This window comes from Psammomys obesus, unplaced genomic scaffold, assembly GCF_907164565.1.
Source record: "Psammomys obesus unplaced genomic scaffold, mPsaObe1.curated_primary_1811, whole genome shotgun sequence".
Taxonomy (NCBI): domain Eukaryota; kingdom Metazoa; phylum Chordata; class Mammalia; order Rodentia; family Muridae; genus Psammomys; species Psammomys obesus.
In genome coordinates, this window is record NW_026585691.1 from 7136958 (window position 1) to 7160301 (window position 23344).

The 23344-nt window shown below is 46.5% G+C and overlaps 1 protein-coding gene across 1 annotated transcript in view; it reads right to left on the minus strand.

Moving 5' to 3' along the window:
• Fam81a (family with sequence similarity 81 member A) overlaps window positions 1-23344 on the minus strand; it is a 50401-nt gene that overhangs the window by 10753 nt on the left and 16304 nt on the right. The window contains exons 4-6 of the mRNA XM_055598827.1: window positions 11177-11295; window positions 5005-5134; window positions 2709-2815 (exon numbers count right to left, since the gene is read on the minus strand). Of these exons, the coding sequence (XP_055454802.1) occupies window positions 2709-2815; window positions 5005-5134; window positions 11177-11295 (356 nt within the window). The remainder of the gene's footprint in view (window positions 1-2708; window positions 2816-5004; window positions 5135-11176; window positions 11296-23344) is intronic.

The following is a 23344-nucleotide window of genomic DNA, read 5'->3' on the forward strand; positions in this document are numbered from 1 at the left end:
TCCGTAATCCTTAAAAGAACTATCAATGGAATGCATGCTGCTTCCGTTAATCACCTTCTTATTTGTATTAGCGTGTAATGAAAGTATAGAATATATATGTGTGTGTAGAGATGTGATAGATGTAGAAGTGTGATTTAAATAATACTAAGAACACCCATTGGACTCACTAATTGTCCTGAAATGTCTATTTTTTTTTTCTTATATAAGGAATCTTCATGTCACTGGAACACATGGCTGCCTAGCTGGAGACCACATTTACTAGCCTCCCTTGCAGCTAAGTGTATGCAGTTGTTAGTCTTCTGTGCCATCTTTACTGAATGCGGAATCACCTAAGAGACACACCTCGGAGCATGCAAGTAAGGGTGTTTCTGGAGGGATTTAATGAAGAGAAAAGACCCACCCTGAATGCCTAAAACACCGCCTCATGGACTGGAGTCCCAGGCTGAATAAGAAATGGGGAAGAAGGAAGTAAACTCAGCACCAGCACTCATCTTTCCGATTATAGATCAATGCGACCAGCCACCTCATGCTCCTGCTACCACGTGTTCATCAACAGAGTGGATGGTATTCCCTCAAACCATGAGCCAAACCGTCATCTGTCACCTTCATCACTCAAGGTGCTTTGGTCAGGTCACAGCAGTGAGAAAAGTAACTGTTTCCAGTGCAGCACACCAATAAGTCGGGTGACTGACAGTCTACGAAGGAGAGGAGAACATGGTTCCGGTCGCATCCTTCAAAACACGGCTGTTGCCCTGCATCTTTGCTTTGTGGCAGCTGAGGAAAAGCAAGGACTGGAGCTGCAGGGGCTCCACACAGTCCTCAGAGCTGTCCTGTCTGTCCTAGAACACTGACCGCGGGACATAGAAACATCCCAAAGCTGAACTAATGCAGTCATCTACACAGCTGGCCACCCCCGGGACTCAGAAGATCCACATACAGGTGAGCGTTGCCAGGATTTGCTATTCTTTACGGGCACCTTCCTCTCATAGGATTCGAGTGATTAAGTCAGGCTTGCTTGGATGATCCACCCATTTTAAAACCTTCCTCAGGGAGCTGGGGAGAGGGCTCAGTGGGTAAAACCTTTGCTGTGCAAGCAAGAGGGCCTGAGTTCAGGTCCTCAGAACCCATGTAAAGAGGTGGTCTATAATTCCAGCATTCCTATGGAAGGTGGGAAGCAAAGACAGGAAACCCTGGGAGCTCTCTGGTCATCTATCCCCGAGTACACAGTGTTGAACAACCAAAGACCCTCTCTCAAACAACGTGGGAGGTGAGAACTGACCCAAAGTATGCACATGTGTCTGTGTGTGTGCGTGCACACACACATTAACACACACAGAGAGAGATCTTTTAAAAGGCTTTCATTTCCTAATACTGGAATTGAACCTATGACCTCATTCCTGCTAGCCAAGCACTTTACTCCTGACCTATATTCCCAGTTGAAGATACTTAAACACACCCACCAAGTTTCTTTTATCCATAAAAGTTAACATATTCACATGGAGAATTTGGGGGAAACTTTACTGATCGATTGATTGATTTTTATTATTATTATTTGAGACAGTTTCTCTCTGTGGCCCTGGCTGTCCTGGACTCACTTTGTAGACCAGGCTGGCCTCATATCTGCCTGCCTCTGCCTCCCCAAGTGCTGGGATTACATGCATGCACCACCATGCCTGGCATGGGGAGCCATTATTTAACTTAACATAACCACATACTTATCCCTTGACGCATGTTTAATAATAAATAATACAGAGCACTCTGCCTATGTCTTCATTTGGACCTGGCTGTCAGCTCCCTAAACTAGAGACTTTTCAGGATCAAGAACAATGTCTGCTTTGTTTTGTGTTTTCTTCATCACTAGATCCATAGTTTTTAGGCAAGTGTTCCACAAGCACATACTCGAAGCTGGGATACTCAATGGATAAAGTGCCTGCTGCTCACGCATGAGGACCTGAGTTTAGATGCCCAGAACCCATGTAAAAAGCTAGGCAGGATGGCTTGCATCGACGATCCCAGCACTGGGGAAGTGGAAAGAAAGTCTCACTGGCCAGTTAATCTAGCAGAATCAGGGAGAGACTCTGCCTCAAAAAAAAAAAAAAAAAAAAAAAAAGAGATGAAGAGAGATAGAGGAAGACGCCCAATGTTAACCATCACCTCCATGCACTCACGCATTCATTCATGGGCACATTCAACCCACCGTTGCACATTTACACACATATATAGACACATCAAAATACAATAAATAAAACAAATACACAATGGATGAAAAGATGGGCCATCATCCAACCACTAGAAGCAATAATTATGAAGGAAAGGTGACAGTGTGCCACATGAAAACTTTTTCTTTTAGCTTTCATTATTACTTTCACTCTGTGTGATAAATCAAAAGCAAGAGGTGTGCAGGGGGGCTGGCTTAGAACTTAAGAGGACTTGCTGCTCTTCCAGCGGACTTGAGTTCAGTTCTTAACACCTACATCTGGCTGTTGACAACCACCTGCAGGTCCAGTTCCAGGGGACCCAATGCCCTCTTCTGGCCTCTTTAGGCACTGCACTCATGTGCAGATATCCACACAGACAAATAGAAATAAAAATAAAAATTTTAAACAGGCAAAGTTCAGACACTGTGTTTTAAAAATAAAAACAAGAGGAGGAAAGTGTCATGAGCTCAGAAAGAACTTGAGAAAACTCTTCACAAGCTGATGACTCACTTAGTGTCCAGGAGCTGCAGCTGGTGGTTGCTGTCTCTGTGGGACATCTTCAGTTTGGTGCTCTGCTCTGAGATAGACAGGTCTACTCTGTTCAAAAGCTGAGAAATCTGGAAAAGAAGATTGAGTTATAAAGGTCTCAGGTCATGTCTTCAGGGGCCATCTCAGAAAGCAGTTCATACGTCAATGCTGGACAGTGGCATTAAGAGTCACTTTACACAGTCCATTTAGAAGTTTTCCTCCTCCTTCCACCTCTGAGTGTGTGTGTGTGTGTGTGTGTGTGTGTGTAGGTGCATATGCACACATACACATATGAAGGCCAGAGGTCAACAGGAGTCGTTTTCCTCAATCATTCTCCTCTTTACTTTTTGAGACAGAACGTGTTGATGAACGTGGAGCTCACCTATTGGCTAGAATGGCTGGCCAATAAGCTCTTGTTGCTTGTCTACCACCAAGTACTAGGTGTATCACAATGTCCAGCTTTTAAAAAAAAAATTAGGTTATTTTATTTTATTTGCATGAGTGTCTGCCTAAATGTATGTATATGCACTGTGTGTGTGTGTGTGTGTGTGTGTGTGTGTGTGTGTGTGTGTGTGTGTTGTGCCTGCTGAGGTCACAAGAGGGTATCAGATTCCCTAAGACTGGAATTACGATTGCGATCTACCATGGTACTGGGAATTGAACTCAGAAGAGCAAGTACTCTTAAGTACTGAGCTGTCTCTCCAGTCCCTATGGCGTCTAGCCTTTAAGGGGTGCTTCACATCCAAACCTAGGCCCTTCTGTTTGTGTGCATGAGCACTTTAACTCCTGTGCCATCTCCCTAGGGCTCTTTAACTCTTACACTATCCACCTAGCCACTGCCTTCATTTTCTTTCTAACACACCCAGTGAAAATCAAGACAGGGGTCACTGACAAAATACTCACCACACAGTGAGTGCTAAGCTTAACAGCTCTCTTATGAGCAAGCCCAGCTCCTGCCCAGGGCAGGCACCTCTACCAGCTCTCATGGTATGCAGCCATGGTTACCTCGGCACCGTGGCTGCCAGTCACAGAGGGCAGAGTTTCTACGGCTTACAAGTGTTTCGAGGTTCCAGATGTCAGAAGACAACTTGTGGGAGTGGGTTCTGTCCTTCCATTATGTGGGTTATGGAGACTGAACTCAGGTCAGCAGGCTTGGTGGCATGAACGTCTACCCCACTGAGCCATCTGCCTTTGCTTTTCATCTTGAGATGTGCAAACTGCTCAGGTTGGCCTAACTCACTTTTTAGCCCATACAAAACTTGAATGTGGGATCCTCCTGCCTAAGCCTCCAGACTCACTGGGATTGTGGACCCATGCTATCAAGCCAGGCCCTGTTCATCTTAAAAGAAAAACAACCCAAAGGCCTGCCTTTCTTTCAAAGTTTTCTAATGCCCTTTGTTTTTACATGAGCAGCTTCAAATTCTTGCTGAAGTTAAGAAGTATTTTTTAATCCAGTCTATTGCCCAGTTGCCCCTGTTTTCCTAGAATAGTCTCTGGTTATGTAAAGAATGGTAAATTAGGAAGATAGTGTGGAAAAGTCTTAGGAGGCTAGCCCTGTTATGACAGAGGGAGTGTGTAAGTAATACAAACCAAACAAACTTTAAAAATCCGATAAAGTAGGGTTGGAGAGATGGCTCTGCAGTTAAGGGCACAAACTCTTCAGGGTTCAGTCCTAGCACCAATGTCAGGTGGCTTTCAACAGCCTATAATCCAGCTCCAGGGGGATCTAAGTTCTCTCTCTCTCTCTCTCTCTCTCTCTCTCTCTCTTTCTCTCTCTCGCTCACACACACACAGAATGATAATAAAAATCTTAAAAGAAACCATTCCAAACTAGTGAAATGCTGAGTCTTGCTTTGTGAAGTAAACTATGGATTTTCAAGGTAAGATCCCCTAAGATTCCTTGGTCAGCTTACTCTCTAGCTTTGGTCTAACTGGGTCCCACATTCAGACCACGTGATGAGTCAGCACAGGCAATGAGTCGCTGTCAGGAAAGAACGTATTTCCTGAATCAGACACTGGGATAAGCAGCTTACAAATCAACCATGGGTCACTCACCTGTGCGACAGGTAGTTTGGGAGATATAGTTTAGAATTTCTGGGGTATGTGAACTGCTTCTTGAATAAGGGGAAAGACTCTTTAAATGGGCACTGTACCAAAAACTCTCTGTGATCTGGCTTCATGAAGGACCACTCCTTCTGTCTCAGTGAGACAGAGAAAATGGAGCAGAAAGAGCCGAGGATTTGCATAAACCCATACCAGGGACCCCAGCTGGCCTTACCTGTCCTTCTGCGTCTTTGATCTTTGTTTCCAGGATCAGCTTGGCTGCTTGCTGTTCCTTGTTCAAGTGCTGGAGTCCCTCGTAGGTCGACTTATGCTCTGCCGAGAGTCTGGCTATGCTGGCATCACACCTACCCAGGCAAACGACACACACTCATTAAAGCTTAAAAGCACAAGTGGCTGCCTTGTATAATGTAAAAGGCATTGTGAAACGCAAGGCCTCCTCAGAAACTGTACTCCTGGGCTTGGAGAAGGCTCAGGCAGTAAAGCATGAGGAACTGAGTCTGATGCTCAGACTGCATGTAAAGAAAGAAAAAAAAGCCAGGTTTTGTGGGGCTGGGGAGATGGCTCTGTGGTTAAGAGCAAGTACTTGCAGAAGACTGGAGTTCAGTCCCCAGCGGCTCACCACAGCCATGTATGACTCTAGCTCCAGGGGATCCAATACTTCTGGCCTCAGCAGGTACCTGCACCCACATACACACCTACACACATTTAAAAATTAAAAAATAATATTTCAAACCAGGTGAGACACTTACAATCACAGCCCTGAGAAGGCAGAGACGAGCAAATCTCCCAGGCTCACTGGCTGCCGGTGAAGCCTAGCTGGCCAGCACGTGCTCTTGAATTTTGTTTTAAAGTGGCTGGTGAGACACCTCAGAGGACAGAGGTACATGTGTACCTCAGGCCCAAAGGCCTGAGTTCAATGCGTGGGTTCCACACAGCAGCAGGAGAGAACCAGCTGCCAATAGCTGCCCTCTGACCTCCACACTGGCACCATGGTGCACGCATGCCTATGTACCCAAAAGTTCACATCACACACACACACACACACACACACACACACACACACACACACACACCACAGTTAAAAAAAAATAGGGGCTGGAGAGATGGCTCAGAGGTTGAGGGGACTGGCTGTTCTTCCAGAGGTCCTGAGTTCAATTCCCAGCAACCACATGGCTTTCAACCACCTGTAATGGGATCTGATTCCCTCTTCTGCTGTTCATGAAAACAGTATTCATATACATAAAATAAAAAAGTGGATGGCTCCAGAGAGTAACACCTGTGCACACATAATGAAAAAGGAAGGGGAGAGGAAAGGGAAGGGAGAAGAAAGAAAAGAACTTAAGTGTCCTTACCCCCAAATGATTTTCAAGTATGGTGCCAAGACAGTCAGTGAGAGATAGAATAGACTTTTGACTACTGATATTGAAAAATAACTAAACATGCAAAAGAATGAGCTCGGAACCCTACCTCACACCATGTATATGAAGCTGCTGAGACATAGATCAAGGCTGGAGAGATAGATGAGTGGTCACAGACATTTCCAGGGAACCAGAGTTCAGTGAACAGCACCCACATAGGCCTGCACACAACTGCCTATAACGTCAGCTGCAGGGGACTTGAACCCTTTTCTGGTCTCCATGGCCACTGCACACATGTGGTACACACACACACACACACACACACACACACACGCATGCAAGCAAAACGCTTGTACACGGAAAATAAAAATCAATTCATCTTCTAAAAATGTAAACACACGAGACCTCATAAACACGTATTCTCAGCCTCATTTATAATGTATGGTTATCTTTTATATATCATTTATAAGAATTATTATATTATGATTTAAATAGATAAAAAGTAGAAACAGCACATCTGCTCAGCTTAGGAAGAAACAGTGTGGTGTGTCTTAGCCATAGACTGCCATGATGCACTGAGACACCACACACAGGTGAACCCTGAAAGCCCTACGCTGAGTGCAAGCACCTGTGTGCATGATTCCACTCACAGGAAACATCCAGAGAGCCAAATCCGCAGAGATGGAAAGAATTCTGTGGTTGCCGTGGACAGGGTTTGAGGGAATCTGGGGGAGTGACAGCAAAAGCCACAGGGTTTCTTTCTGAATTGTTCGAGTGTTCTATGATTAATCGTGATGGTTGCACGGTGAATATACTAAAAGCCACTGAACTGTATGCTTTAAAGTTTTAGTTTAAATTCCCCCTCCCCCCCCCTCTCTGTGTGTGTGGGTGTGTGTGTCCATTTGAGTGCAATGCCTGCTGCAGAGTTCAGAAGAGGGAGTCGGTGCCCTGGAGCTGGAGTTACAGGCAGTCATAAGCCCACCTGAAATGGAACCTAGGAAGCAAAACTGGATCCTTTGGAAGAGCAACAAACACTCTTAAGTGCTAAGCCATCTCTCCAAGCCCTTCCCCATTGTTTGTTTATATGTGAATTATGTATCATGAACTCTCTTCTTAAAGAGCAACAGAGAGTCAGAGGAAGAGAGGGAAGGAAGAAAGGAGGGCGAGGAAGGGAGGGGGAGGGAGAGCTAGTTCTCTCAGGGCCACTCTTCTGTTTGTGATGGTCCCAGTGTTATCCCCCTCTAATTCCCAGTTCGCAGGTATTGGGAGCTTATGGCTTGGCATACGGATATTTTCCCTCTAACACTCTGCCACCAGGCACACCCACACTTATCAGAGAAGAAGAAGGAGATTCTGGGATTCTGGAGAAAATGCAGACAGTGTGCCAAACACAGACCCAAACAGTGCAATAGGAATTGGGAAGCTAAACATGAGCTTTGCTTCTGGAAGAAATGGAAAAATCTCCAGCCTTGTCCTACGTGAGGGGCGCTGTGCTGAGAGGGATGCATGTCCTGACCTAGATCTACAAGTAAGAAGCAAGGGCCTGTCTGCTGTTCACTGCATTACTAATAGATCCATAAAAGCTACACACCCCGACAGGAAAGCATAGGCCAGCCTAGGAATCTAGTATTATCACTTTAAAAGCTATACTGCTCCAACACAGTTATGTAATCAACGCACAAAAGTCAAAAATCTTGCCAAGGAGACTTTCTGTCACACGAATTCATTACAACAAAATCTCATTAGCCTTCCAAGAGAGAGACAGATATAGCCACAAAACAAACCCAAGGTATCCGGTGCCTATCACAAACACTCGGCGGTTTTAGAATCAAGGCGTTTGTCAACAGGGGAGGAACAAGTTGGGTGGAGAAGCTGATGAAACCCTGAAGCAGAACGGAAGACTCCTGACGGTATTTTGAGAGAGTTCTTCTATGTCCAGATACAATGTCATAAAAGTGGCATCAGTGTCACTGAGGGGCGGAGGGGCGGACAGCTGCCATTTGTGCCTTGCTCCCTCCCTGCTGGCTCTACACAGTCTCAGTCTCCATCTGCACCCACAGCGGTGTGACAGCTAATTTTGGTAATCATCCTGACCGGATCCAGCCACTGGGTACTCCTGTGAGGGATCTTCCTGCCCTGCCCATTAGAAGCAAGAAGACCCATCCTAAAGCAGGCAGCGCCTTCCTGTGAGCCCAGCTCTGAGGGGGAGCTGTGCTGTTTGCCTCGTTGCCTCACCGGCAAGGCCACCTACCCCCTTGCTGCTGCCGCTTCACTCCAGACACAGACACAGGCTTCTCAGGCTTCCAACATGGACTAAAGACCAGTGGCTCTCCAGAAACCCTCCAGGCCCTGGGTGGGGCTCCTGACACAGTGAGCTAACAGCTGCTCGGTCCTCAGCCTCTCCAGCCAGGAGGTGACTGCAGGACTACACTTCATAGACCAACAGAACCATCACTAGAGTGGCCATGACACTCTTCAGCCTTGAGTCCCTGCTGTTCTCTGAGCTTCGGGGTCTTTTAAAAGCCAAACGAAGACTCAGGATTTTGCAGTCCTGCTCCAACAACTTTTCTAGATCAGCCATTCACCCAAACAAGCATTTGTCAACTACCTACTGTTTCCAGCGGGCTCTCGGCACTTGACTACAGTAGTAAACGATACAGAGCCTCACTCCAAGACAATGAAGAAGACACCAGGGTGACAGGATAGAGCTTAAGTCAGGAGTGGGGGAGGAGGCGACACTCCGCAGAGTAGGGAAGGACCCCTGGAGGAGAAGACGTTTGCACTATACTTTAAAGGTAAGAGGAAGTGGAAAGGTACCCACGTGCCAAAGCCCAAAGGCACAAGAATGGGCTTCTTTGGAGAAGAAGGTGCAAGACAAGGGTAGGAAGAGGTGAGGAGATCAGAAGCTGTCTACCACCAACGTCAGACTAAGGAGACTAGAGGGGACTCATCCCACTGAGAACACAGACGACAGACGGGCCGGGCGTGGTGGAACACGCCCATAGCCCCGGCACTCAGGAGGGCAAGGCAGGGCAACGCAAAGCCTGCTGGGCTGCAGAGTGAGACTCCATTTTAAATAAATAAGAATTAAAGGAGGGGCGGCGGCAGCTGGAGAGGTGGCTCAGAGGTTAAGGGTGCTCACCACTCTGGAAGAAAACCTGGGTTCAGTCCCCCACACACTCACATGGCCGCTTACAACCTCCTGTAGCTCTGGTCCCAGAGGATCTGACATCTACTCTTCATGACCAAAGGCTCCTGCATGCATGTGTGCACACATATACATGGTACATATATACACTCGGGCGCGCACACAGGCACACTAAAAAACAAAAACCAAAAGAGCAACAGAGCAGCGAAGAACCAGTGCAGAGTGGTCACTCTGCCCCGTTATTTGTACTGACTCTTAATGGAGCAGAGGGCAGAAGAGGCCCAGACATCATCTGGACAACTTCATCCCAGCCAGCTAAAAATAATCCGGAGGGGAAGGCCTCTTGCAGAGATTCTTAACCGTCAGTGTGCCCAGAGTCCACGGATCTCATGAGAAACAGGTTCTAATTCAGTAGCTGCGGGTGTGGACATTGCTAACGAGGTCCGAGGCGTGAGCCTGGAAGACGGTTCAGCCGGCGAAAGCACTTGCTGCCCAGCCTGATGACTTGAGTTCCCTGGGCCACGTGTGGTGATGGGAGAGAATCGACTTCTGCAATTATCCTCTGTTCTCCACATACATGCCACAGTACACACGTGTACACACACACACACACGCATAAATGTAACTGTAAATGAAATATATATCTTTTAAAATGCCAGGTAATCCTGAGGGTCTGTGTCCTTGGATCACACCCAAGTAAAGAGAAAAATCACTTTCCAGGCTGACAGGAAAACACATCTTAAATTTTCCAGCCTATAGGAAACCAATACTTCCAGGAAATAAGACAAAAATTAATTATAACAAAGATGAGCACTTATTTTGGTCTTTCGAGACAGGTTTCCCCTGTGCGTAGCCGTGGCTGTCCCAAAGATGAGCCTTATAAAAGGCATTCGAACAGTAAGCCCTGAGCATCATTGGATTCAGTGACCACACGGTTACCTGGCAGCAGAGGGCGCCCTCCGATCATTTCCTCCCAGAACACCCGGCCAGCTTTGGAAAGGAAAACAGTCAGGGCAGGCTGACGCCCAGGGTTGAAGTCTACCGCTAGCTTCCGTGGTCAGAGCCGGGAGGGGCGTAGTGAAAGAATTTACTGGGACTTCCTCACTGAACTGGAGCTCATAAAAAGGTTGGGCATCGAGCCGGGCGTGGTGGCACACTCCTGTGATCCCCACATTTAGGGAGGCAGAGGCAGGAGGATCGCTGTGAGTTTGAGCCCAGCCTGGTCAACAAAGCGAGTCCAGAACAGCCAAGGCTACACAGAAAAACCCTGTCTCGAAAAACTAAAACAAAACAAACAAACAAACAGTTGGGTATCATCATCATCATCACCATCATTATTGGTAGGTGGGTGAGTATGAAGAAAAGGGCACGACTTTGTGGAGCTGGTGCCCTCCTAGTGGTTACCAGTGTGAAACTCAGGTGAGCAAACTTCCACAACGAGCATTTTACACCGCCGCCCCCACTGCCTCCCCAGCCCCCCACCATCTATCTCAGAGCCAAGTGAGTAAAGCCTCCACTGTTTGGAGACCCGCGGTGACGGGCTGAATTCGGAATCACGCACCTCTGGGCCTGGCTGTGAGGGCGGTTCCAAGAGGTGAGACTGAAGAGGGGAGAACTACCCTGAACCCCGAACGTGGACAGAGGCTCCTCAGGGCCTGGGGTCCCGGACTGAATGAAAAGGGGAGATGGAGCTTAGCATAGGCAGCTCCCTCCGCTTCTTGACTGTGGACCCCACGGGAACAGTCACCTCACGCCCCTGCCGACCCGCCCTCCTCACCCGATGGACTGTGAGGACAAAGAACCCCGCCTTCCTCGAGATGCCTCAGAGGGGCCTTCTGCGGGGCCTTCTGCGGGCAGTGGGCACGGACTGGTACGCTTACCTGGCAACTCTTCCTCGGAGATCTCCCAAGCCAGAGAGCTGGCGCATCTCCAGCGTCTTTAAGGCAGAATTAGTCCCATAGCTGATGTTGTCCCTGGCGCGGATCTGCTCCTGGAGAACCTGGGGGACACAAAGGACGCTTGGGGTCACTGGCAAATTCACAGGCGTCCGCACAGCACTTCATAATTCCGGAAAGTACGTGAGTGCTCAATTCATAAGACCTTGTTTGTTTGTTTGTTTGTTTGTTTGTTTGTTTAAAATGAAAAGTCTCACTATTAGCCCTGGCTGGCCCAGTGCTTGCTATGTAGATCAGGCTGGCCTCGAACTCACAGAGATCCACCTGCATGAGGAGTTCCTTTTAGCACTGAACTGATGAACACAGGGGCTGAAAACCTCTAGGAGGCCTAGAGGTACCACTCCTAAGAGTCCCCTACCAATAAAACTTTTCTTTTTTTTTTTTTACTACTTTTCCTTAGTATAAAAGAGGTTTTATTGTCAGTACAACGTCTGTTATGCCCTAAGCTTAGTGTAGACTTGTTTGTTTGTTTGTTTGTCTTTAGAGACAGCATCTCACTGTGTGACCAAGGCTGGCCTCCAATTTCCCCTCCCGCCTCAGCCTCCTCGGTGTTGAGGACTCCCAGGGATATGCCACCATACCCAGCCCCCCCCCCCCGTTATTTTATTTTACACTGTTTACATTTCAGTTTGAGTTTCTCTTTGATTTAAGGATGTTCGACTACCAAAGGATTACTCAGAATCAACGAGCGCTGGCCAGCGCCGCACACTCAGGAGCCTGCGGCCGGAGAATTCCTCACAAGATTCGGTCTCAAAAACTAAAAATAAAAGCAGAGTCAAGAGACTGTTTCATTGTTTCAAACTGTTAATATTTTGCTCTTTGTTTTTACATTTTATTTACTGATGAGTGGGATGTGAGAACACAGTTTTTAAGGAATTGATCCTCTCCTTCAACCATGCAGCTCCCGGGGATCAGTTCCGGTCTTTAGGAGTGGCGGCAAAGGCCTTTTCCTGCTGATCCATCTCACTCTGTCTTAATTCTCATAAAGTCTATAAGACCTTTCTTTCTTTCCTTCTTTCTTTCTTTCTTTCTTTCTTTCTTTCTTTCTTTCTTTCTTTCTTTCTTTCTCTCTCTCTCTCTTTCTTTCTTTCTTTCTTCCTCTCTCTCTCTCTTTCTCTCTTTCAAGACAGAGTTTTTCTGCATTGTCCTGGCTGTCCCAGACTTTGTAGACCTGGCTGGCCTCAAACTCACAGAAATCCACCTGCCTGAAATCCACCTCTCTCAAAGGCATGCCATCACGCCTGGCCTGACACTTCATATTTTTAATATGCTAAGTTTTGCTCTATGACTGAGTTTTTGGATTTTTACTTGTGTATACATGTGTGTGAGCCTGTGCCTCCTGTGTGTGTGCCCATGAGGTACAGAAGAGGTTATCTGATGCTCTGGAACTGAAGTTACAGGTAATTGGGAACAGACTGAGGTGTGTGCTAGAAACCGAAGCAAGCTGGACCACTGAGCCATCTTTCCAGCATCGACAACTGCTTAAAACAACATTTTAACCCCAGAGCTTGGTGAACCTCTCAAACTCTTTTCTTCAACTCCCTTATAGCTACTCAGTGTAACTAACATTTCCTCCCCCCTCTGGCTCCCTCCCCCCGGAGCGTCTGTCATTCATATGCTGGGGTTTGGCTGCATCTGTCCCACTTGCCCTTCCTGACAGCTCCACTCTGCATCGGACTCTCCTCTCTCTGGAGTTTCTCCCATTGATTTCCTGGGACCCACTAAACTCTAAATTCAAGGCAGTGGGTTTCACACTGTGCTCATGGGTCCTAAATGTGTAAATTGCCCTTTTCTCCCTGGCCCACTGGTACCCTTCCTCCTCCTCTAGCTGCTGGGTCCTTGGATGTGACGAGCTTTTCTTTCTCTGCTCATGGGAGTGTTCAGGTGGGTGTTCCTGACAATGTGGATGCATCAGTAGGCCGAGGTACAGCCAATGAGGGGCCTGTGCCAGTCCTAGCCAAACACTAAGAGGAAGAGTGGGCCTCCACAGTGTCTCCTCACCTCCTTCACAGAGGAAGGGACTGCCTCGTCAGTAGAGGGAGGCATGAGCCTGGCTCCTCCTCCTCAGACTCCTACCTAAGACTGCACTCTGGCTTTCCCTGCTGCAGGCTTGCAGGCACTGCTGTAAGACCAGTACAGTCCTGGTACACAAGAAGGCGGCACAGGGACTGGGGCTGGCAAGGAGGCAGGCACTGAGGGACAGGTGTCCCTTACCTCCTGCACTGGTAGAGGGACTGGTTTCCCTGTCTTTGTTCAGGTTGGTGACACTTACGTCTTATAGCCACCGAAAATGGAATTTGCAATTGCCAGACCTGTTACTTCCCATGGTTCCCAGTTTTTGAATGAAGGAACCTGCTCTGTGAAGAGGAATGCAAAGAAGCTACAATCACCTATGAATGACAAAATGTTACTCATCGAAGCTCGTTCCTGCAAGGAGACTGCAGATCTGACTAATTCATCCCTAGCGCACTCTCCCACTGGTGAAAGGCGCTGGTGGAGCTCTCTCTCTCCTCAATGGGCAATAGCAAGTGACACCTAATTAGAAGCAGAAAATGGAAAGAAGCCCTCATGCTTTCTGCGTGAGCATGTTCAAACTTTTGTTGATAGTAATAAGACACAAGGCCATGGTGTGCAAATGCCTTTGAGGTGCACAGATGTCACCCAGAGTCCCAGGTCCTGTCCCCAGCAACCCAAAGCTAGGGAGTAGGCCTGAAGGCGGATGCACAACAGACACAGGCCTCTCCTGGGTACCACCGAATCAGATGCTAGGAAAACGAGGCTTTGCTTTGGTTTTCAATCCCTAAGTGAAGAAGATGGAAAGGAATTCACAGAAGAGGTGCTTAAAATCATGAACATTTCCAGCAACCTTTCCAGTAACCAGAGGAACAGGAACCATAGAGAGGGGCTGGGGTCGTAACCCAGTTGCTAGAGTGCTTGCAAGGCAGAGCACCGCATAAACCTGACATGGCAGCGCACATCTGTAATCCCAACATCTGGAGGTGGGGGAGAGAGGGTCAGAAGTTCTAGGGCTTTTTTGGCTACTAAGTAGTGAGTTTGAAAGATCCTGAACCACACTGATGCAGAATGCTACTAGTGGACATGGCTGAGGGGATGTGGCTTGGGAGGGGCTGTAGGACAGGGAGAGTTAGATATGAGGGCAGCAGCTGAATGGACGCTTCTTATGCTTTCTGTTCTCTTGTGCTGAGAGCCGGACATAGCAAAAACAAAACAAAATAAGGCCTGTGTTTGATTGTTTGTTCTGCTATGCTGGAGACTGAACACAGAGGCTTACCTTTAGCACTCACATATACACCCAGCCCAAAGTCCACTTAAAAAATCTTTTATTTGTTACAGCTCAGTTGATAAAGTGCTTCCCACGCAAGAAAAATAACCCAAGCTTGATCCCAGCACCCACGTAAAAGCCAGGCACGTTTGTACAAGCTTTGATACCCGCATGGGATAGGCAGGGACAGTAGGATCCTGGGTGGTCTAGATTCAAACTGTGATAGAGATGGACTCAGGAAGACACGCCTATGTCAACCTCTGACCTCTACAAACATACTACATACACATGCGTGAACATATACATACATACAATCACTTTTATAAAAATAAACTAAAAATGAAGTATTTTAATTGTAATTCAAAAGTAAAAAAAAAAAAAAAAAACCCTCAAAAGGCATGGTTGATGAGGTAGCCAAAATGTATCCATATTGTTCAACTCTTTGGCCAAGTAATTCTACTTCTTAGAACTGATCTTAAGAAAACAAAATGGTAAAAGTGTCAGCATAAAAATGTGTTCCCATGTGATTCCCATACCAACAGATTTTACAACTGTTGCATCTTTATGAAACCATGATGAGAACTTTGAACAGCATTCACTTAACCAGAGACAGCTGTCAGTATGTGGCCCTGGCTAACCTAGGACTTGCTACATAGACCAGGCAGTCCCCAACTCACATCAATCCACCTGCCTTTGCCTCCTCAGTGCTGTGATTAAAGCTGGGCACCACCGTGCCTGGCAGTCACGCAGGGCTTTAAAAGCAAGAGGAGATGCGTAGAGTTCAATATTGAGCAAGAAGAAAGAGTATAAAATAAACAGGCAGGTTGGTTCCTGCTGTGTGCTAAGAACCTCATAAAATAGGGGGATGCTAACATCTTCCTTATTATGTCTAGTTCAAGGGGTGGGTGGGTTCCTCTTTCTTGTATTTCCCACATTATGTTTATAATAATAATAAAAAAAGTATGTGGCCTTTGCTTTTACAGCTTATAAATAAGAAAAGCACATTTAGCTTTTATAGTTCTTACCTTGTTTTGTTTTTGTTTTTTTCCAGAGCTGAGGACCGAACCCAGGGCCTTGCGCTTGCTAGGCAAGCACTCTACCACTGAGCTAAATCCCCAACCCCTTTTATAGTTCTTATGCAGATGAGGGAGGTATTGCACTAGCAATGCTTTGAAGAATACTGAAAAAAATGTCTGAGCTTAACACGGTATTCACATTACTAAAAAGTTACATGAAGACAGAAGTCATTAGGGGGCTTATTGTTTAAAGAGACTCTAGAGCAAAGCTGCAGGCGGCCAGAAATGTCAGAAATGTGCCCCGATCTGCCACATCGGAGCTCTAACGTTAGAATGGTGCTGGCCTTCGGCAAGGAGTGAGCTGTTCTTCATTGTCAGTTTGAGAAACTGTCTCTAGTTTGCCAGTGTTTACAGGGTACCAGACCTGCCCTTAGGAGACATGGTTACAGCAGGAAAGGACAGAGGTGGTCAACTATCTGGCCAAGTCCTTCGGGTAAAGATGTTTCCCTCTCTGAGAGAGAAGAGGCTCGTCACTTTGAAAAAGGCACAGGCTTATCATTGAAGAAGCCCCCCACCCCAAAACCAGCATAGAACATCGACTGTGTGGGAGCCATAATGACATTTATGCTTGCAAAGTGACGGCCCAGGCCCTGCCAAGGTGGCTACGAACTGCAAGGAGAGAGTTCCCCATGAGTGTCCACCTCTTCTCAGATGGGAAGGGATTTAAAAATGAACACACAGTGGAGAGAGGCACCCCTACCCAGGGCAGCAGCATTTCGTCAAGCGGGACCTCCCTGCCTGGCTCTTCATCCAAGCTGAGGCTTAGAGCTTGCCAGGTCCTGCTCTGTGTGTGGAATTGATTTTCTGATGTTTCGTTCCACCTAGTGTTTAGTTTCATCACGGACCCCTCATCCCTGCCAACTCCCAAACAGAAGTCTCTCCCTCCAACATGCAGAAGGCCCTGTCACCCCTACCTTCAAAATAAGCCCAAATCTACCCACTTCCCCCATGTCTGCAGCGGCTTCCGCAAGCTGAGCTGCTGTCACAGGTCTACCCTTTTTCGGTCTCCCTGCTTCCATCCCTGTTTATGTAGTTTGGGGAGAGGAGACCCAGGGTTCCAGGCGAGCTAGGCAAGCACTCTACCACTGAGCTACATCCACAGGCCTCTTGCTTCCACTCTTGGTCCCAAATAACCTCTTCTCTTCCCGGTAGCCAGAGCCCATCAGTCCGTAAGCTCCACCTGGGAAGGCTTCTGTTGCTTTTGTTTTCCACTAATGCAGCCTCAGCATGGATGAATTATTTTACCTTAAATCAAGTAATGAAGACAGCTGTGGTGGCACATATCTATAATCCTAGCTACGCAGGAACTGGGGTAAATCGTGAGTTCAAGACCAGCCTGGACTACATTACAAGACACTCAACTCGGAAAACAAAACAACTCAAAACAAACAAACAAAAAACCCTCACATGATGGCTTTTAAAAATTATATATATAATATATATATATATATATGTTTTGTGTATGTGTATATACATGGGTTCGTCTATGTCATGGTGAACTTGCGTAGATCAAAGGACAATATTCAAGAGCAGGCAGCCACCCTGTGGGTTCAGAGAACCAAATCCAGATCATCAGGCTGGACAAGTACCCTAACCCTCCAAGCCATCTCATCAGCCCTAAATAATGGCTGTAGCCAAACCCCGAACATCATCTCCTGGTCTTCAAGGCTTCTGAGTGGTCCCTTCCTTCAGCTCATGATCCTCCAGGCTGCTTGCTGGTCCTCACCCTCGTCCTTTCTGCCTCTGCACAAGCTCCCTGAGCACCCCCTCACCTTAGCTCAGCTGCCCCCGCTGTCTTTGGTGGCCCTTCACATGTTACCATCTTCTCCAAATAGACCTATCGTCACTCTCCATCCCGTTGTCTTATGCTCACTGACGCAAACTAGTGTTACCACGGCTACTCAGCCCTCATGGCCCACATGCCCGCTGGAAGGCGGTGAGGGGCGAAGGGCCAAACCTTGTATCCCTGGGTAAGCATGTTGGCTCCTGTCACTCTAACGGTTCCCGCCTCACCCTAAATTCCTTATTAACGAACGTAGCTCCTAGCTCTGTGGTTCAGGCCTGGTCTACCAGGTAGGAGGTTCACAGATTACCATCGTCCCACTGGCGATCAGGACCTCAATGACGGACCCAGACAAGCCAAAATGTCTAGGAGGCAAGGGGTGGGATGTAACTCAGTTAGCAGAGTGATTGCTTAGTGCCGCATAAAGTCCTGGGTTCGGGCTCCACCATAATAGAAACAAAGTTTGGGGAAACCTACCTGTAATACCAGTAATCTGAAGATGGCAATAGAAAGACCAGGAGTTCAAAGTTATCCCTGGTTGTGCAGGGACTTCAAGGCTAGCTTGGGCTATATAAGATGCTGTCTTAATATATACATATATGTTACATATAAATAGTAGGGGAAGAGAGATAGCTCGCTGATTAAAGATGTTGTCACCAAGCCTGACGATCTACGTTCACTTCCCAAAACCTGCATGGTAGGTAGACAGAAGGAACAGACTCCTGAAAGTTGACCCCTGACCTCCACCATGCACATATACACAGAATAAAGATAAACAAGATAGATGTAATAATAACCAGTGAAAAGGTCATGAAGTGGAGAGGGAGTGGGGTGTGATGTAGGAGGGGTTGGAGAAGGGGAGAGGTGGAGTGGAAATGACATTTAAATACAGTGCTCATGTCTAAAATTCTCAAAAATATTACAAAATGTTAAAACATTAATTTCCACTCAGAATGCCGTGTCAACAGGATGAATGGCTAATGAACACTCATTTCTGTTTCTCTCCTCGTAGTGAGACAAGTCTAGTGGGTAGAGTAAAAACCGTATGAATTTGGGGAGCTGAGGAGATGACTTAGAGGCTCAAAGCACTGGTTGCTCTTCCAGAGAAGGGCTCTGGTCCCAGAACCCTCACAACCACAACCACCGCCAGCTCACAACCACCAGGGATCTGATGCCCTCTTCTGGCCTCTGTGGGCACCAGGTATTTGACGCATAGACATATATGCAGGCAAAACACCTAGACACATAAAAGAAACCAGTAACAGCATGAATTTTGAGAGTTGAGGGCATAGCTCAGTGGCAGAGCACTAGCCTAGCATGTGCAAGGTCCCAAGTTCAACCCTTGGGACCCTCCACTTCTGATTTTTTTGTGGGGTGTTATAATCAACCCCCACATCTCCCTAACAGGGATTAGACTGTAGCCAGCTCACTCAGCTGCACATTGGAATTCCCTTGTCAACTACATAAAATCCAGGAGCCAAATCTCTCGCCCCACTGGAGCGCAATTCGGATACTGACACAAGCCTTAGCTTCAGTTTTGTAATATAAAAAAATTACCTGAAGTCACGATTCTTAACAAAACAATATCCAGTAAGATTTTAGGGTGAACTGAAAAACAAGTGTAAAACGTAAATAAAAAAGATAACAGAAAGCCAAGCAATTTACAGAAGAGACTCAGCAAGAATCTAGCTCTCTGACACAAATACACCTTGTTAGAATTGTGCAGTGAGTTATACGGCGGGTTTATAAATCACGCCTTGCGACTAGTTCCACGTGGGAGGTTTTAAGGGAAGGTGGACTGGATCACAGAAACTGTCTCTGGGCAGGGTAGGAGAGAGAGAAGGAGAGAAAGACATGGTCGGGGAGAGGCTCCCAGACAGAGAGGGGAAGAGCAGGAGAGAAGAAGAGTGCAAGAACAAGATGGCAAGAGAGCGACAAAATGGCGGGCTGGCCCTTTTATGGAGCAACTGAACCATTCCCCCCAGGTGTGGCTACCTGGCGGGCTACACATGATGACATCATAGGTTGCTAGGCAACCCAGAAGCAGGCTGCCTAAATACTAACACACCTACCACATCTTTGAATACAAGCTGAATACATTATGTCTCTTCACTTTAAATATGCAGCTATTATCTTTTCTTGCTACTATTATCTTGTATAATAACAACTTGATTCTTTTAGAAGACATTTAAATGTTTATTATTTGAGTGTGTGTGTGTATGTGCAGGTGTGTGTGTTTGTGTATGCATGTGCGCATGAGTGTGCATGAGCATACATCCGTGCAGGTGCCCGGGAGCTGAAATTACAGGCAGTTGTAACCCACCTGGTGCAGGTGCTGAGATTTGAACTCCGATCCTCATGATTGAGCGGCAAGTGCTCTTCAATACTTAGCCGTCTCTCCAGCCACCCTAATACCCCAATTTTATATTGCTGGTAGGTGAAGAGTTCCTTTTAGGACTTACATGTTTTTATTTCCCATCATTGTGCCCTTCTATAATCTATATGTTTAAATTCCAATCTCCAATGCTAGGAAGAGGTCTTTGGAATGTAATTAGACTGGAGGGTTAAGCAGCCGAATGCATAGGATTCCTAGCAGGCCTGGGCTCCAGGTGTAGCACTGTAATACAAGAACAACTTACAGGCTGGGGATGAAGCTCAGTTGGTAAAATGCTGGACTAACATGAATGAAACCGAGTTTGTCCCCTAGCACCGCACACCTTGGTACGCCCGTTCACACCTGTTGTCCCGGCTCTCGGGAGGAAGCCGAAGGAGCAGGAGCTCGAGTCATCAAGTTTGAGACCACCAAGGACTACCTGATTCCCTGACAGGTAGATGACAGATAGACAGAGAAAGAGATAGAGAGATGATAGAGAGATAGAGATAGATAGTCAGACAGACAGACAGTCAGACAGACAGACATGCTTCTGCCCTCTCCCTTGGCGGCAGGAAGCAGGGCTTTGGGCCTTGAATCTCCTGCTCTCTAGAATGGCAAGTAATAAATCTCTGCTCTTTGAGCCATGCAGCCTGTAGCAATTTGTCGAGGCAGCCCAAACTGACGATTGTAGCCTGATTTTTGTTGGAGGAAGTTGGGCTGCCGTGCAACAATTTGAATGTCTTATCAAGCTTCTTCATGTTTGGGCAAACATGCTTAGTTTAAAAATATATCCGAATCCATATAATTGGCATTCCATAGCGGAATCTTAAGTTTCTAAATTCCCTTGCTGTTACTCCAGCCTGATGCATAGTTATTACCAGTGACAAGAAGGTAAACATTTGGATACCCAAAGTAAATTTTCTGCCCAACTTAGATTTTATTCAGTTTTCCACCTCTACAACAGAAATCATCTTTTCATTTGCAAAATTTGTATACTCTAAAAATGCATGGAAATAAAAAAGAGTGCAGTCTGGTTGAAGCAAGAAATATCATTTCATAAAGTGTGTTTCAGACATAGAAAACAAAACTGATTTCAAATTCACTACACTGTTGTGGTAAATTTTGTATGTATTTAATTAGTTTTATTTATTAAATTAGCTTTATTTATTTTTATTTTATTTTACTTTTTTGGAGATGGGGTAGCATGTAACCAAGGCCTGCCATGAACTTGCTATACAGGCAAAGATGACCTTGAACTCCTGATTTTCCTGTCTCTGCTTCTCAAGGGCTCGGATCACAGGCGTGTACCACCACACCCAGTTTCTACTGTGTTTGAGATCAAACTCTGGGCTTCCCACACACTAGGCTGGCTCTCCACCTACCAACTGAAAACCCTGAGTTTATGAAGCTAACTCTGAAATGTTACCCTTTGGATTGTGCAGCCAGTACTTGGAAGGTGGAGGGCAGAGGACCACAAATTCAAGGTCATTCTCTGCTACGTAGTTACTTCAAGACCAACCTGGGTTACAAGAGACCTTGTCTTAAATACAGACAAACAGATAAAAGTTCGGGGTTCTAGAAGAGCTCCCAAGGAGCAAGACGGAAAAGGGGAAAAAGTACATTGGGGAGTGGGAATGGCTTTAGTCTCAGCACTCCTGTTGACTAGCATCAGAGCTGGTCTTTTTTATGGCTCAAGGAAGAGGCGGTGCATTCCTTTCTAGCAGCCCCTACCCTGCCTTCTGAACTGAGGGTCTGTTCACTACACAAAGCTTTGTTCTGGGTCTAATTAGAGGAGGGCGTCGCCCTCCCATCCACGGTGTTGCTCAGACCTCATTGTGCCTGTGGTAGGAGGTGAGACTATGGGAGGCTGAGTCACAGGGACAGCACCTTCAAGAGCCAAGCCTGGACATTTTTAAAAGGACCCCGGAAAACTAGGGGACAGCTCAGTCACTGAAGTATTTGTGTTAAAGATGGGGACTGGAAGTTGGTCTCCAGAACCCACAGGCTGGAGAAATGGCTCAGAGGTTAAGAGCACTAGCTGTTCTTCCAAAGGTTCTGAGTTCAAATCCCACCAACCACATGGTGGCTCACAACCGTTTATAACGAGGTCTGATGCCTTCTTCTGGCATGAAGACAGGATATTGTGAAAAATGATAAATAAGTAAATCTTTTTAAAAAAAATCTGGATGTGGTAGTTGAGTAGTTGTAATCTCAACACGGGGCGATGGTGGCCAAAGGACCCATCGGGTTCACTGGCCATCTAGCCTACCCTACTAGGGAGCTCTAGGTCAGTAAGAGGCCCTGTCTCAAAAGCACAAAGCTTGAAGGATGACAAGAATGACTCCCTACATGTCCTCACGCCCACCTACACATAGACACATTTCCATAAGTGCACACACATATTAAATAAATTCCTATTCTTTATAAATCATCCGCCCTGTAGTATTTTATTACAGCAGCATAAATGGGCACGGACAGCCTTCCCAACCGCCTTCAGACGCTGTGCTTGAACAATGGGAAGATGACTAGGACAAGCTTTTACTTGAGAAGCTCACAGTCTGTTCTACTCAGCAAGCGCCTTACCTCACCTCACCGCATTTACCAACGCTAACTCAGAGTGGGTCACAGAAATCAAAATGAAAACTAAAAGTTTAGTAAAGGAAGCAGGAGAAAGCCTCTGCAGTCTTCGGCTAGTAATCAAACAGTTTTTAGACCATGCCACTAAAAGCATGAACCATAAAAGAGAAAAAGAAGGTAAGGTGGGCCTATGGGCTGGGCAGGCAGCTCAGCGGGGAAGAGTTGCTGGCCTTACATTTGCAAAGCTTTGTATGTGATCTTCCTGCCACAGAATGAGTTTGGGGCCAGCCTGGGAAACATGTGATGTTGTTGAGAAAGAAAGAGAGAGAGAGAGGGAGAAGAAGAGAGGGAGAGAGGGAGAGAGAAGGGAGAGGAAGGGAGAGAGGAGAGAGAAGGGAGAGAGAGGGAGAGGGGAAGGGAGGGAGGGAGAGAAAGTATATGCTTGAAGAAATGAATTGCTGGAGGCTAGAGCAGGAATAGCATTCCTATGAATTTGGGGAGGGGTAATGGCAATGTCCTAAAATGAGAGAGTGTTAATGGTTGTGCAATTTTATACATTTGCTAAATCTCATTTAATTTGTGTACTGGTCAGAAGATTTTCATGGTTTTTAAATTACGCTTCCATAAATCTATTTTAAAGAGTAGAAAGTCAGGGTCTGGAAGATGTAATTCAGTTGATCTCATGCTGACCTAGTATGCATGAAGTCCTGGGCTCAGTCTAAGCTACATAAACTGGTGTGGTGTACACACCTGTAACCCCAGGACTCAATAGGCAGAAGCCGCAGGTCAATCCTAGGCTACTAAGAACCTAGGCTCCATGAGATCTTGCCTCCCAGCAAACAAACAAACGAACAGACAAAAATACAAATCTGCCTAGGGAAGTATGATTAAAACACAACAGGAACAAAGGCTTCCCTGTCTGTCCATCCACATTTTATTCACGTTACTGAAAATTACATGTGAAAGACACCGGCCTTGTGCAGAAACGGAAACCCAGGCT